Source organism: Azolla caroliniana, unplaced genomic scaffold (genome assembly GCF_043228905.1).
Source record: "Azolla caroliniana isolate FFs.n. ecotype wild unplaced genomic scaffold, voAzoCaro1.0.p SCAF_15, whole genome shotgun sequence".
Lineage (NCBI taxonomy): Eukaryota > Viridiplantae > Streptophyta > Polypodiopsida > Salviniales > Salviniaceae > Azolla > Azolla caroliniana.
The window spans coordinates 6,174,305-6,191,590 of NW_028230450.1; the positions used below are offsets into that span (position 1 = coordinate 6,174,305).

General features: G+C 37.5%; 1 protein-coding gene across 1 annotated transcript; it reads right to left on the bottom strand.

Moving 5' to 3' along the window:
- Positions 1 to 10,218: 10,218 nt before the first annotated feature.
- LOC147854492 (beta-carotene isomerase D27, chloroplastic-like) lies at positions 10,219 to 16,719 on the bottom strand. The gene is made up of 5 exons (XM_087331689.1): positions 16,407 to 16,719; positions 16,104 to 16,205; positions 12,329 to 12,445; positions 10,837 to 10,982; positions 10,219 to 10,584 (listed from the first exon to the last, which is right to left on the bottom strand). Exons 1-5 carry the CDS (start codon positions 16,683 to 16,685, stop codon positions 10,422 to 10,424), a joined length of 807 nt encoding a protein of 268 aa, XP_087187815.1. The 5' UTR covers positions 16,686 to 16,719; the 3' UTR covers positions 10,219 to 10,421.
- Positions 16,720 to 17,286: the final 567 nt, after the last annotated feature.

The window sequence follows — 17,286 nt, forward strand, 5'->3', positions numbered from 1 at the left end:
GGATGACCATCAATGACTACTACAGATGCGGGGCAAGGAAGTTTTCTTAAGGATATCTGAGAAACTTTGGCAAAATTCTGATCCATGAAACAGGAATTGGCTCCGAAATCTAAAAGTGCTAAGACGTGTACTGGAGGGGTACTTTTAGTACTAACCATGCCTTGGGCTAAGAACACATTGCTCACTTGCTTCGAGGTAATGGAACCACTAATGGGCTGCACAAATCGAGGGCTGTCCAACCAAATGGCTCCTATTTTGGTTGGACCAGTCGTTTAACTCTTCTTCTAATTGACTAAGGATTTCAAATTTGTTTGAGATTCCTAGGCTATTAGACACTCCTAAGGGAATTGACTCGGGTTTAGTATAGGCTACGATTTGATTTACCTGTTTTCTTGGCCTATGGGGATAGTTGATGGCGATATGCCCTGGTCCACCGCAATAAAGACATAATCGATTTGCACGTCGTCATTGCTTTTCTTCTTCCGATAACAGGCCATGTCGATGCATGGTGTCGATCTCCATCGGTGTCGGAGTGTTTGCCTGAGATACATCTCGTGCAAACGGTTTAGCTACTACTGAGGCATATGTGGGCTCTGGCCTAGGGCGTGGTATTTGTAATTGACGTTCCGAACGTCATTCAAAAAGGCGGTTGTCGCATCGAACCGCTTGATTGATTGCCTCTATAAGAGACTTTGGTTCTTCGGGGAAGGTTTAAAGTAAATCTTTGACATCGTTTCATAGGCCATAGCGAAACTGCTCCATTAGTGCCTGATCATCCCAGGGAATATCTTAGGCGAGTAGACGGAAATCCGCGGCGTAGGCAGAGGCTAGACGATCACCTTGACACAATCGTCGGATTTTGTTGATCGTCGTCCTGATTTGTCGGTATCTCCAAAGCAGGCCTTAAACTCACTAATAAAGTCTTCAAAGTTATTAAGCAAGGGCGATTGTTTTTCTAGAAGCGGAGCGAACCATGCCAAGGCTGAGCTGCTAACCAACGTGCCTATTGAGGCCTACTCGGGATGCATCATTGGGGTATTGGGAAGGATGCATTTGAATGACTAAGCGTAACTGATTAAGGAATCCCCTGAATTGCGATCGTGTTCCAATCTTGGGCTCTTTATGAAATCCTTGGGGACTTGATCCTTGTTGTTGCAATGTTATGATGGTTGCTTCGAGTTGTTGTACACGTAATGCTAACTCCCCATGTTGTTGCTGCGTTTGTTGTTTTTCTAGAGCGATTTGTTGAAGATCCCCTAACAATCGTTGGTTTTCTTGTTCCAATGCAATTAATTTTTCTTTTAGACACTGTAGCTCGGAAAAAACATATTCATATTCTTGGGCGCTAATAGTAGCCATAGTATTGGAAGAAAAAAAATGGGTACGAGGATGAGGGAAACCGAAAAGAAGACTAGAGGACCAAATTGGTTCAAACTGTCAAGAATAGTACTAAAACAGAGAGAGAATTAGTACTGGAGAAGGGAAGTACTATTAGTACTAAGAGGAGACGGGACTGTGTAAGACTCCTGAGAGAGGAAAAGAGAAAAGGAGAGAGAGAGAGAGAGAGAGAGAGAGAGAGAGAGATGATGATGATAACATATGATATATTATATGAAGAGTAAGTACAAAATAGCTATGAGTCTTAAGACTGGCATTGAACCAACTTGGTTCAAAATAATGCCTTGTGCCTCCTTTTATAGTGCTCTCAAGAGTAGTCCTGAAGCTTCTAGAATGTTCTAGAGAAATCTGGAATATACATTAATTTTCTATAGTAAAACTTAAATGAAAATAAAATCCTATGTATTACATAGATAGTGTAATGGTCAAGAGCTCGACCCATATAACATAAGGTCATGGGTTCGAGTCTTGCCATATCATGACACATACCACACCTCGTTTGACCTTGAGGTGTTCATCATGAAGGTTGGGCCCGTTTCGGCTGGCCCTGAGCCTTCAGCGTAATGCGATCTCTAACGCCTATCTACGTCTACTCGCCTCGACCCGGCCTTGTCCGAATCAGCTTGTTTTTTCCGGCACTCGCTCTCTCTGGGACCCTTCCAGCCACAATACCAACAATCCATCTCGGCCTTTCCTTGCCGACATTCGACACCACCTTGACTCCCCCTACCCGTGGAGGGTCCGGAAATGTTGTCGGCATTTCAATTATGCCTGGAGTTCTGCTCGTATCGGTGGCTTCCATTATGCGCCAACCCGCCTCGTCCACCACGACCACGGTGCCGATCCGCCTTCGTGTACAACATTTTGTTGCCGGTGTGCATACTCGCCGACGCACTCAAGTGGTTTTCTTCTACGAGCAACATCGATTGTAGCTCGAAAAATGAAGGTGTGTTCTCCCTCGTGCAGACCGTCGTTCGGAATGTTCCGAACTTCGTCCTCCTCCACGTTCACGTTGATGGAGACGAGAGAGTCGCAGATCTCCTTGATCTTGGAGGTGTGGTCAGCCACCGACATGTCTCTTTGTTGGACGTTGCTCAGCTCCTATTTGAGCTTAAGCTTTCTAATTGTGGTACTCGTGGAGAAAATCTTCTTCAAATTTCCCCAAGCATCCTTCAACATCCGAGCATCCCGAATGTAGCTCAAAAGTTGTTCACTCACACAAGATGCAAAGCAATAGAGAACTGTGCTTGCCGCCTATTCCCAGGCGGGAAATCTCTGTGTGTTGATTTGGGTGCTGCATAATTAGCTCCTTCAACGTAACTCCAGTAACCATGCCCGATCAGGTATTGGTGCATTTTGTACGATGAAGATGCATAGTTGCTTCTATCGAGCTTTTTAGTCAGAAGCGAGCTTCCCATTCCTTTGTCCATGTTCCTGTCTTTACTTTTCCGAAAAATGAGAAACTTGACTCTATCTTGTGGACTTGTTTTTCTACCGGCTGCAGAGAAGTCTCAACCCTCACGCTCTGATACCATGAAAAGAATACGTGTGCGTTATACACCGAACCGAGTACACAGTTGGTTTCAGAGACTCGACAATTAGGTAAATATAGAGAATGGTGTATGAGACAAAGACAAAGACAAAGAGCAGCCAACAACTTCTATTTCGAATAATGAACACTCTGTACATACGTTGTGCTTAGTGAGCACTTTTTATACAAACCCCTGACGAGTGGGCTGACACAAGTATCATTAGTACTTGATTGCTCATAAATGAGCGTGACACTAAATCTATCTACAATATTCCTATTTACTATAGTAGGAATATACACACTCAACGGCCTTTCGGAATCCTTCTACTCGGCTCACGGCCCTCGGCCCTCAGCTCTCTATTCTTGGGGTCTTCATCCGAATAGGCCCATGCTTAGCTTGTCTCTCAATAGACTTGTTCCGGCTCGCCTTGAGCCTTCGGCATAGTGTGTTCTTTGTCGTCTCTCTCCATCGGCACGATTTGATTTGGCTCGGTCTGAATCCAATTTCGTTTTCCAATAATTGCTCTCTTTGTGACCCTTCCAGCCACAATACCAGCAGTTGGTGGGCTTCGCTTGCCGGCTCCCAACATCACCCTAACTCCCCCTACTCATGGAGGGTCCATTGTTGTCGGCACCTCCTCTGTACCTCTGATTTTGTTCCTGTCGGCCGCCTCCATTACATGCCGCCCTGCCTCGTCCTTCCCAACCACGGGGCCGATTTGCCTCCATGTACAACATCTTGTTGTTAATGTGTGTGCTCGTTGACACACCTGTGTGGTTCTCCTCTACAAGGAGCATCAACTGCAAGTCGAAGAATGGTGGAGGCTTCTTCTCGTGCAAATAGCTATCCAAATCAACCTGTATTTCTGTGCTAGACCACCAAGATATATATGTACCATCTCGTCTTCTTCCATAGTCACGTTGATGGAGCCGAGTGCATCACATATCTCGTTGATCCTTGTGGTGTAGTTAGTGACTAACATACCTCCTTGTCAGACGTTGTTGAGCTCCTGCCTGAGCTGCAACTTACGAGTTGTGGTACTAGCGGCAAAGACCCTCTTCAAGTTCCCCCAAGCATCCTTCGACGACTTCGCACCTCTTATGTACCCGAGCATCTGGTCGTGAACACACAAGACAAAGCAGTACAAGACTCGACTTACTACTTGCTCCCAAGCTGGGAAGTCTCTGTGTGTCGGCTCTGGTGGTACTTCGCTTTCTCCTTCAGCATAGCTCCAATACCTGTGTTCGAGCAAGTATTGTTGCATATTGTACAACCAAGATGTGTATGTGCTTCTGTCAAGCTTCTCTATTGGAAGCAAGTTGCCCATTCCTCTATCCATGTTCTTGTCTATACTTTTCTGAAAGACAAAAGTTTTTCTCTCTTTTTTGTACACTTTGTCGGCTGTGGAGGATCTTCAACCCTTGCGCTCTAATGTAAAAGATTAACTTGTGTGGAAGTTTACGAACAAAGACGCAATCGGCTCAACCAAATAGCAAAAAACAGTTACGTATACACAAAGAATATATGGGGGGTGGGAGAGAGAGAGAGAGAGAGAGAAAGAGAGAGAGAGAGAGAGAGAGAGAGAGAACAAAAATTCTATTACAGAATTACTCAGTACATACAACTATGTTCATAGAGCACTTTTTATACAAGCCTTAATGAGTGGGTTGACACAAGTACTATCAATACTTTAATGCACATGAATGAGCTCTGACACTAACAACCTAAAATATTCCTATTTACTAAAGTGGGAATACAGGCTCCTCTCAGCTCTCTACTGATCTGGCCTAGCCGATCAAGGTTGGCCCATGTTGAGCTTGTCAATCAACAGTTTTTATTGTATACCTTATATATTGTAAATTATCTTTCTCCCTTCATCAACCTTAATAATATTCGAATCATACACATGAAAATTCAAGTGGTTCATTCTTACTAATTGAGATATGTTTCTTTGTTAGTTTAAACCTAACTCTTATGGGGGGGCCAAGTAATCAAATCTCTTGCTACTCTACTTGGCCTATTCACGCCATCATCCACCACTTTTGTAAAATCCTTTCAATAACTTCATCGACCTTAACCTTAACCTATTAAAAACCCAATTGCTAGGCACTTTTCTTCTTAATGGTAGTAGCAATGGGCACGGTTTCGGCTCAAACTGAATCGAACCTTAAGCCATGGTTTAACTATTGATTGGTTCCAAACAAAATTAATGGTTTGGTTTGGTTTGGATTTTTAATCAATGGTTCGGTTCGGTTCTAAAACTTGGGTTTATTGGTTTATAGGTTTAAATGGTTAACTTTTTTTTTACCTAAATACTTTATTAATTTAATGGTTTAATTAATGAATTTTATTGATTTAATAAATTTAACTCACATGCTTATTTAATTTAATGTATTTTTGTTTATTTAAATTTTTAATTACTTTGACTTAAATAGTTAAGTTAAATTTTTTTATTAAATGGTTCGATTTGGTTTCCACTTTTCCCTAAACGATTTTGGTTTAAATGGTTTGGATTACCTTTTCATAAATGGTTTGGTTTATATAGCTTGAGAGTTCATAAACAGTTTGGTTTGGTTTGGTTTTTGTTTTATATAAATGGTTCGGTTTCAAGGCAAAGAAACTGAACCAAACCGTGCCCATTCCTAAATGGTAGATAGATAGATAGATATTTTTTAGCGTCCATAGGGAGGCCAATATTGACCCATAGGACCTAAGTACAAAAGTTATCTTGATGTGTGTCTCTTTCCTAAGAAGGAATATTCATACTTTGAAGCACCAAGTCTTTGTGTTTGAATAAGGCACACACATCTAAGCTAAACCTTCTAGGTGTTCTCTCTAGTATGATAATCAAGTCATCACCCCCTCTTAATATATCATCATAGCTTTCATGAATTTATATGCGGAGCATGTAAAAAGCAAGTGATATTCATCCTCTACTAGCCTTTCCTTGCATACCTTACATGTCTTTATAAAAGCAAGTGATATTCATCCTCTGCTAACCTTTCCTTGCATACCTTACATGTCTTTATATTAGGTTGATTTTGATTCCATAATAATATGTAGGCATAGACTATCACGAGTGGGATTTGAACCCACGCTCTCTCATGAGAACCAGAACTTGAGTCTGGCTCAACCATCCTGACTTTATTGTACCTATCATTGTGCATGAGAACCAGAACTTGAGTCTGGCTCGACCATCCTGACTTTATTGTACCTATCATTGTGGTGGTGGTGGTGGTGGTGGTGGGGGATCCAATGAGAGTATGTACCTATCATAACATTATAATGCGTCACGAGTATAGATGTTGGAACCAGAACTTGAGTCTGGCTCGACCATCCTGACTTTATTGTGCATGAGAACCAGAACTTGAGTCTGGCTCGACCATCCTGACTTTATTGTACCTATCATTGTGGTGGTGGTGGTGGTGGTGGTGGGGGATCCAATGAGAGTATGTACCTATCATAACATTATAATGCGTCACGAGTATAGATGTTGGAACCAGAACTTGAGTCTGGCTCGACCATCCTGACTTTATTGTGCATGAGAACCAGAACTTGAGTCTGGCTCGACCATCCTGACTTTATTGTACCTATCATTGTGGTGGTGGTGGTGGTGGTGGTGGTGGGGGATCCAATGAGAGTATGTACCTATCATAACATTATAATGCGTCATGAGTATAGATGTTGGAACCAGAACTTGAGTCTGGCTCGACCATCCTGACTTTATTGTGCATGAGAACCAGAACTTGAGTCTGGCTCGACCATCCTGACTTTATTGTACCTATCATTGTGGTGGTGGTGGTGGGGGGGGATCCAATGAGAGTATGTACCTATCATAACATTATAGTGCGTCACAAGTATAGATGTTGGAATAAAACAAATGCAAGAATAGAACATAGATGAGAATATTAACAAAAACAATAATATCAACTGGTTTCCAAGTACAAGGAACACATGACAATGGGCATAACAATGGACACAAGTGATGTGGCCCACTTGATAGTATGTGGAAAGGCAATAGACAAAATTGATGTGGCCTTTTGATAGAATGTGGAAAGCCAACAAACACAAGTGAAATAGCCCTCCTAACAGTATATGGAAACCAAACTCACACACATGATGAGGACTTGATGGGGAATGGGACATGACCCAACATGCTTGGTGGGGGACACAAAAACTAGATCTCATTCATCCAAACTATGTTTCAAAATTATTATATTTAATTTTGTTTCTAATTGATCAAGTGCTCTATTTCCTTGATCATTTATTCAACTACCCTACAATAATTGGTTTCCCAAACAAACAATATCAATGATATTGTTGCACTAGCCATCCGCACATCAATAGATTATAGGTTTTGCACAAGAGGGGTCTTAGTTATTTTGGTAATATATCCAACCAACTCTAGCATTATCACCAATCAATATTTCAAAAGATTATACTAATTAGTTACCACTAAATTATTGATTGTATGGAAACATTTGTGTAAAATGAATCAATAGTAATTACCTCAACTAGCCTTCCACACAACAATAGAGTCTAGGTTTTGCACAATGGGATTCGTAGTTATTTTGGTAATATATCTATCCAACCAACTCTTTTATTATCACCAATCTCTACTAAAAAAGAATGACGGCGTTTTGCTCCCAAAATTGTTGCATATCATAGTACGTAAAATTCATGTTCGTCTAACATAACATTTGTTTTCCTACGTTGGAAAACGAATGCGAATGTTATTCAAACATTCTTGTGTTTTTTTTTTTGTTTCTTTTTCATTTTTTAGGCTTATTTACCTCATAATAAATAGTTAATCCAAAAGTATGGTATTTATCGTTCTTTGAGGGTGTTTTTCTTACACGAATGATTTAAACATTCGCAAATGCGAATGCAAGTATGGTTCATACTATGCATATAACCACCCGTCGTGCCCCAAAAGTTGGTATGTTCTTCCCTATCCCACAGGCCACAACGAATACTTATTCTATGTTTCTTTGCTCATTTACAAATGGCACCTTATGCCAATTGTTCTTGTACCTACAACACCTTTACCATTATATACAAGCACTATCTATACAAGCTTTGGTTCTATTTCTATTGTAATTTGTTTTGCTTGTATATGGATGGATTTTGACTACATTGTAGCCCAAATAGCATATATAATTGAGAAGGGCCATTAAAATGCTTAAATTGCACAAATTATGCTCTTTTGAGGGATTGACTAAGACCATTTTAGGAAATATAAAAAATTGAAGGCCTTTTATCAAACAATTAGAGCACTCATTATATTCTCCATGCCACTATTTGTTAACAGGATTAGAAACAACACTAAAGCTTTTCCATGTTTATATTTTTTAATATATAACCATGAGGATGTTTTAAACCTGTTTTGCAACATGAATGTTATAACTTCAAACCTATATAGCAAACAGTAGTTGTAACTTACTACACAGCTCAATATTATCTTCAAAATTGTTAATTTAGTGACACTAATATTTCTTTTATTTATTTTGTGCCTATATGTTTTTCTGCCTTTCAAAATATAACAAAAACACCTTCACACAAAATTTGTAATGATAAACTGGTTTTCTTTTCATTTATTTCTATACAAATATGTTTCCCCTTGTTAACGGAATATAACAAGCACACACCCAAACATTTTGTTGCCTCACCTTTAAGCCATCAGGATTTTTATTTATTTTGTTGCTTTCTGCTCTACCAAAGTAAACATGAGCTTTGTTATATTATTCCAATTCAAAAGCACTCAGATACTATTTCTCATTTCATCTTCCTGTCCCATTCCACCACAAACTCCACTTTTTCTGGTATATACAGGGTAATTAAATTCACCATCTTCATTTATTGTCCTGCCCTAGCTCAATATCTCGTTTTCTCATTTTTTCCTTTCACAACAACCAAAGCAATGTTTGCCCTTTTTGAACGAATGCAGTATATTGAATGTGAAAACAATATATATATATATATATATATATATATATTGCATCCCAAACAAGAGAATGAGAAATTCCATGTTCAGATCCACATTGATTAGTGCTTGTGAGGACCAAAGAGAGGTAATATCTTATATTGTCCCAACCACGCAGCATACACACACATAGATTGACATATTCGCATTCGTGGGGGTTACCAAACGAATGCATACAGATACGCATAAAAATGCATGAAAAAATATTCGTTAAAAAAAAGAAAAAAAAAAGATTTCATACTTTTTAGTTTCTAATATATATATAATATAACAAAGAGACTTTCACATTAAATAGGGGATATTGAACTTTACATTAAAAAGGAGACTTACATGAAATAATATTTTTATATAATAGAGGAAAATTTTAAATTTAAAAGTATTTGATTTATTTTTAATAAATATAAAAATAATAATAAATAATAAATATAAGGTTCATTAATTCCCCACTTTTTACTCTCCCACAAAAAATGATATTTTTATTATTAAAAGGGGAACTCATACTAATAATATTTTTATAATATATATAAAACTTAAATATATTTGTTTTATTTTTTAATTAATTAATTAATTAATTAATTAATTAATTAATTAATTAAATTAATAAAAGGTTCCCATAAATTTTATATTTTTATCTCACATTAAAAATGGGAGTTCACACTCATAATACTTTTATAATATATATAAAACTTAAATGTATATGTTTTATTTTTTAATAAAACAATATATATATATATATATAATAAATAGAATAAATAAAAGGTTCATTATATCCCCACTCTTTACTCTCTTGACATTAAAAAGGGAACCTTAGACTAGTAATATTCTTATATAGTAGATGAAAAAATATTTGTTTTTTAAATAATAAATAATAAATAAATAAACAAATGGTTCTGTAATATTCTTGGGGTCATTTTGTATTCTTGAATTTTACGAATATTACGGATGTCGAATACTACGAATTTCACGCATGGGTCAATCTATGCATACACATACAAATGGGAGATCTAAATGAGGAGATGAAGTTGAGAAATTTACAGTGTCCACTTGATTGTATAGGGTATACCTGCATACAAATGCACATCCATACCATTTAGGTTTACTCAACACAACACTCGTTAGAAGGAAATGCTATCAGGAATAGAAGCTAGTATATCCATCAACCAGGATGTATGTATCTTTGGTCTAGAAGACTAAACATCAAAGAAGATTGGGAAGTTGACGTTGATAAGGCAGCAAAGCAAATTGGAAAATAGTAGGATTAACAGTGGAATCTTTAACACGGGTGGGTTTGCATACACACAAACATGACTATGAAATTAGAGACTTTGATAAGAATATCAATTCGTCAGCAAATATTATCAAAAAAAGTATAGACATAAAATGGATATATGACAAAAGCGCAACAACTTTTCTGGTTTCACAGTTTACTCAAATTTTTTGTTCAATTAATGAGAATAATCAGGAGATTCACATAATACAATGGATTAGAATATATCACAGATATGGAGTTAAAGAAGCTTCGGGCACCTTTCAGCTGAAATACTTGCTGAGGGGCAAGAAAGAAAACATCCTTTTTGTAGGGCAGGATCCTCCTCCAGAACTGGAGGTATCTTCCCAAATATCATTTTACAGCTCAAATCCTCAAAGTTTGGTTCCATTGTTAATGGCATGCTGCAAAAACAAGTTCACCTCGAGACATGTTAATGGAGGTCGCATAATGGAAAAAAGTTTTTCATAAGAAAGCTTTTTTCGTGAAAAATGCACCCATAAAAATATTTTATTTTGAATGAAAGGTTCATCCATAGTAATGCTTTGTTATAAATGGAAGTTCTAAGGTTTCTTCAGTGAATGTTCGTCCCATAGAAAGCTTTCATTATGAATGAATGCTCATCCATATAAACCTTTACCAAATGCAAGCCCTACCCGAGTTGATTTGTGAAGAAATACTGGGTTGGTCTTTTGCACAGATTTACACACATCCCAGTACAACCACTTGTTTCAAGGTACCGGCACTTCTCAATCTCCACGCCACTCTTCAAGACTTTGCCTTCAATATCAACTTCAATAACCTGGCCACAGTATACCAGAATAATATATTTCAGAGATGGGAGTAACCAAATGCATAAGACCCTATCTATAACCTTCTAACTGCAGAAGTACAGTACAATAAGTTGCTGCAATTACAAAAAATATAATCGACAAAATATTTACATTTGACACAGTTGTGACTATGCCTATTAAAACTGTAATCCAGAAAGAATGCATAATAAAGGCCAGATAATCAATTTCTCAACATTATTTCCTGAGGCAACCACTATTATTACAAGAATGGAGTAATACAGAGAATAGAGTGAAGGAATGTACACAACAAGTAACAAGCTGTTACGCCATTGTTCATACTGGCCAGTCTCCCATTCCTTACTCGCACTCTTTCCTATGGTTGTTTGAAGTGAAGTCGTGGTATACAAATAACTCTTTATATATATTCATAAACTCTAGGACTTGTCTCCAAACAATAGATTTTGGTGAAATTGTGACCAGTTACCAAACTATTATAACAAGAATGAAATAATACAGAAAGTAGAGTGAAGGAATGTACACAAAAAGTACCAAGCTGTTATGCCATGGTTCATACTGGCCAGTCTCCCATTCCTTACTCCCAGTCTTTCCTATGATTGTTCGACGTGAAGTTGTGGTATACGAATAACCCTTTATATATATCCATAAACTCTAGGCCTCGTCTCCGAACCATAGAATTTTTTAGATTGAACCATGCAACTAGTGCATACAGGTACAGATTATAGAAGAAGTAGAGTTCAGAAACCCAGAGTTTTCATATATAATACCACACCTGACTCCTTGAAACAATGAGGATAGATGATACTTATCACTTCAATAGAAATGTGGCTGAAGACTCGAAACGTTATATTTCTTTGGCTGTAAACACTTCAATCATCAACCTCAGTCATATTTAGTGAATATTACAGGACAAAAGCCCAACAGAAAATATCCCTCTGAATTTCTTTCTTTAAAAGTCAGGCCTCAAGTAGGTAAAGTGTTTCATGTGTGCCATTAATATGCAGACATCTGGTTACCCAATCATATCCATAAGTGCAACATAGCAGCAGCAAAGCTGGCATTAACTTTCCCATGATGGCCCAAGAACACGCTACAGCATGAACAAAGCCATCTACAAGCAAATAGGCCTATTCTCTAGTCTTTGTATTGACTGCTAATTACAATGGTATACATCTGTATTCCACACCTAACAGTCCATGGAACATGTTGATTGAACCAACAATTTTCCCTTCCTCAACTATAAAGGAATTACAAACTCCGGATGTGATAATGGTATATTCTACATGTGATGGCACATGTCATTTGTTATTTATTTGAACTAAGTTTTGGAAGGTACCTTGCAAGGCCCAACAAGCCATTGAAAGAAAAGGGGCGTGATTCGAGCATTCAACTCAGCTCCCCAATCGGAGTAAGGAAACAGCTTCCGGAACCAATCAGGAACCTTTGGAAAACCCTACATTTGATACAGCTTCTCAAGACTTTAATACACATGTGCATAAGAAGGTTAGAGATGAACATTGATTAACAATGGTTATAGATATGATATTTTATATATAGAAGTCTATGAAGAATAATCATGAACTAAGCTGGAGATTTTTGGAAAACCCTATCTTTTGAGAGTTAAACATCAATGTAAATAAATAACGCTTAATAATGAACATACTCTAGCAGTGATAAAAGACATGACCTTACACATATATAGACACACATGAAAGTTAATCATAAATCAAGCTTGAACCTTTGATACAGCCTATGTAAAAGTCAACATAATATTTACATCTGTGCACATACACCACAAACGTACAGATATGTATGTGAAGCTAAATAGTGAACATTCTTTAACCATGGTATATACAGTGAACATGATTTTCGCTGATACATACTTAGACGCACATACACATGAATCTTATGTCATAATCCATTTTCTCTGGTTGTTACAAAAGAGTTTGCCCATATAAAACTAATTTTTGGCACGTGTTATTTTCAAGATGTTAATATTGTTTATACTTACCTATTTAGAAAGTGGGGCTGGTTTCACAAGGTTTACATTAACACTGATCACCATGGTTATCTTGAGCTTAATTTCATTCATTCTAAACATCAACTTCTAATATTTGGGAAACAGTCAACAATTTATGTTAAAAATTTCCATCCATATATTGTTTTTATTCCCTTTAGCAGCATGAGGTCCTTTTGTAACCTTGTTTACTTATCTAAAGTGAGACACAACGAGAATTTCATTTTTGTAATGGATTTTTGTTTTACTCTGTGCTATAGCCATATAATATATATATATATATATATATTCTTTTATGTTTACTTTAGGTGTGACAAATTTGTTCTCATACTAGGTTTTAATTTTGTTTTGTTTTGCAAAACTAATGTTTAGACTGATTAATAAACATATGTTTAGTGTCTCTACATTGGTATTGGGGTCATTCATACATACATACACATACATAAGAGCGCATATACACATATATCCACATGCGTAGGAATTGGAAAACTAAGGCATCTGGAGAAAACGATTTATTTTTATCAACAAACCAGCTAACAACGTGAACCATATAATCGCAATCATGGGGGCTGTAGAAAGATAAATCTTCACATATTGCATCAGAAATTCTCCTTGTTCACTTATTATCACCCTCTCTTATATGAACAAGTGAGATTATTATCTCCCTCTCTTCCCTCTACTATATGAACAAGTGAGCTTATCATCTCCCCCTCTTCTCTCTCCCATTTGATACCGTACCATGAAGTGAGCTTTGGAATAGAATGGTAGAGATTGACAAGCCATTAGAGTACCGAGTTGTTGTTGCACGCATATATGAACAAGTTAAATGTCAACTAAAAATGGATAGTGGATTCTCAAAGCACCTTTTAAGTAACATGGGGGTCAAGCAAGGATGTCCACTACCACACTCTTTGGCTTATGTATTGATAAATTAGAAGTAGTGAATAAGGTTGCAAGAGAAGAAGGAATGAATGCCCCCAAATTGATGCAACATGTTATCTTATTGCTTTTATATGCAGATGATGTGGTATTCCTCTCATATGATGTTGATAGTATGCAACATTTACTTGGGGTATTAGAAGAATTTTGTCATAGTAGTGGACTAGTAGTGAATGTGGAGAAAACAAAGATGATGGCAATGCAAACCATCCAACCCTATCATTACCCTATGCTCACATATAGAGGTGAACGTATACAAGTTGTTCAAAGTTTTAATTATCTTGGTACGCGCCACAAATAAATGGAGTGCATGCTTTGATTCTAGGCTTCAAGCCAGTTGGGAATTGTATTACCTTTTGGAGAACCAATGCAACCAAAGTGATACTTGTGGATGGGAAGTAAAACTAATGTTGTTCAATGCCATGATAACTCAAGTATTGCTTTATGGAGTAGAAATATGGGGTGGCACCATCTCTCTTAATGCATGGAATGAGATTGAAAAAATTCAAAAGATGTTTTTAAGGTGGCAATTAGGAGTTAAATGCACTACCTCCTATCAGGTTATGATCTTGGAAACAGGTGTTCGGCCCATAGAGATATTGGCACTCCCAAGAGTATATAGATACATTACAAAAGTCAAGAATATGCCAAATCATAAATTACCAAATCTTGCTTGGAATGTTAGATTTAAGCTACAAAAGAAACATAACAGTAAAATTCTCTCATCCGGTTGGGTTGTTGACATGAGAAAATGGTTTAGAAGATGGGGTGTGGATGATCTTTTAGAGCTCTCAAGCGATGCTATGCATTATGTAATGATTGAGGAAAGGTTGGTGGAATGATGAAGTGGGAAGCTAGAATACTACATTGCAAATATCAACCCTGAATGTTGGTCTAAACATAAGGCAAGAATGCCTATTGATCGTATCCAACCTTATCTCATTACCAATATGAGTAGTACTACTCGTAGAGGCCTCACACTACTTCGCACTCAATCTCACAAGCTAGGTATTGAAGTTGCATCATGGTGTCAAAATGTAACAAATTTGAAGGCATGTAAAGTATGCAACAAAGGCATGGTAGAGGATGAATGTCACTTGCTCTTCACATGCTCGGCATATAGCGCAATTCGTTCAAGATATGATGACATATTAAGCGGGAGTGATAACTTAAGTGCCATACTTAAGACACCACCTAGAAGGTTGAACTCGCATGTGTATGCCTTATTCACACATAGAGACTTTGTGCTTCAATGTATGAATACCCCTTTTTAGGAAAGAGACACATATCAAGAGCACCTGTATACTCCAGTCCCATAGCTGAAAATTGGCCTCTTTATGGACAATAAAAATTCTAAATTCCTAAAAATTACACTAAGGTAAATTGTAAGGAATTCTAATATACACAAAAGAATCATTAGGTAGAGATAAGCTAAAAATGTGGGTGGGTGGGTGGGTGGGTGGGTGGGTGTGTGTGTATGTGGATAAGCTTGAATTAGTTTGGGTGTTACCAAACAACATTGTTTCCAGTTTTAGAGAATCTATAAGGCTCAGCTTTGGTTGGGAGATTTAGTCATACACATACAAAGAACCTCAATCTCAAGTATATTTCAGTCCACACAATCAAGTTTCTGTGCTTCTATCCTTCCTCTGATTAACCCTACTTACTCGTATGCATCCCTACTTACTCGTATGCATCACTCAAATACTAGATATCCATTTCTTGTTTGTGAAGCATTGCAATTCCACCAACTACATACACAAAATGTCCTTGGGCGTCAAATTAATGTCACTAAAAGTTTGGGATACACTTACAAGTTTCAATAATTTCAACGTCACAATCGTTTTCCAGGCTGTTTGTAGCTGCTCATGGTGCACCTACCTTCATACCTATCCATGCATAAATTCACAAATATACCTACATATGACTCTTTAACCATGGTGATAGGAATGACCTTGATGGAATCTTCCCTATACACATACACATGTCTATACGTAAATACTGATACCCACAGACCCATATACCCACAAATATACATACATATAGATACATACATACATACATACATACATATATATATGTATGTATGTATGTATGTATATATATATGAAGATTAATCATGAATACGCTTTTTAACCATGGTAATAGGCATGACCTTAATGACTGATTCAGTTTGCTCATCTGCAGATCTGCTTCGCATCAAAGCATGTGAGACTTCTACCATGCCAAGATAACCTTCCTCGTAGCTTCGTGGAGACTGCAGATCAGGTTCAACTTACTGTCATGACAGGGACAAGAATACACATTCTAAATAAGTTACTCCGAATATTTCATTTAATGCCGAGATGAATAACCATGGTTTCTCCACAAATGCAAAATATTCCTCGTTGCATAAATAAATCAAACATTTTTGAAACCCACAGAAATAACCCTAGCTGGATGAAGTAGATTGGCTCACCTGCCAGTTGGCAAGGCGGCCGTAGACCTGTCGGCATCCATTGATGAAAAGGAGGTCGAGAGGGGAGTCTCTATACACCTTCTTTACAGCGAAAGGGTCGCTCTTCTTCTCCGCAGAAGGATTCTGTGAAGACGGGGATGGGGAGGAAGACGATGTGATCCTCAAGCTGTGGGGAGGATCAGATTGAGGTGAATATTTAGTGCGGAGAGGATTGGATTGAGGCGAATATTTAATTGCGACACGATATGAGGAAGCAGAGATAAGAGTAGAGGTCGCCATAGCCAGAAAGGAAAGAGAAGATTAACGCCTTCTAACTTATATGATGACACAAATTGATTACAACCAGAATAAACATAATAGATTGTTATTTATGAACTCATGGACGTAATGAGTCATGCTATACCTACCTATCTTATTAGAGTCTTAAGCTTTAGTTAAATTCATGCCTCTCAATCATTTTGGATTATGTATGTATATATAGAAGAAGAGCATAGCCTATCAGCTCTATCTAGAGATTATATTGATATGTGATTAGTGATCTAGATTAATATCTAATCGCTCTTTCATCTCGCTTAATATTCTATTCTATAACACGTTATCAGCCTCTACCATAGCAATTAATTATTCTCTGATACGAATCTACCTTATTGTGACCATTAGCATGGCTTCTCAAGTTCTACAAATAGAGAAATGCTTATATCCCGCCACTTGCGTTTGATGGGTCAAATGATATGACTTGGATAGCTCATGTTGAAGGCCATCTCACGGCGAAAGATCTCCTTCATATGGTAAGTGATAAATTTAATGATGTTGAGAACTCAAATGCTAGGAAGAAGGGAGCGGAAGCATTCATCTTCATCCTTCATCATCTTGATCTAAG

Excerpts from the sequence above, each read along its gene's own strand:
- LOC147854492 (XM_087331689.1), bottom strand. The coding sequence starts at position 16,685 with ATGGCGACCTCTACTCTTATCTCTGCTTCCTCATATCGTGTCGCAATT. Across the intron at positions 10,983-12,328 it reads GGCTTGTTGGGCCTTGCAAG|GTTATTGAAGTTGATATTGA; the intron begins GTACCTTCCAAA and ends TACTGTGGCCAG. Across the intron at positions 10,585-10,836 it reads TTCTTCACAAATCAACTCGG|CATGCCATTAACAATGGAAC; the intron begins GTAGGGCTTGCA and ends TTGTTTTTGCAG.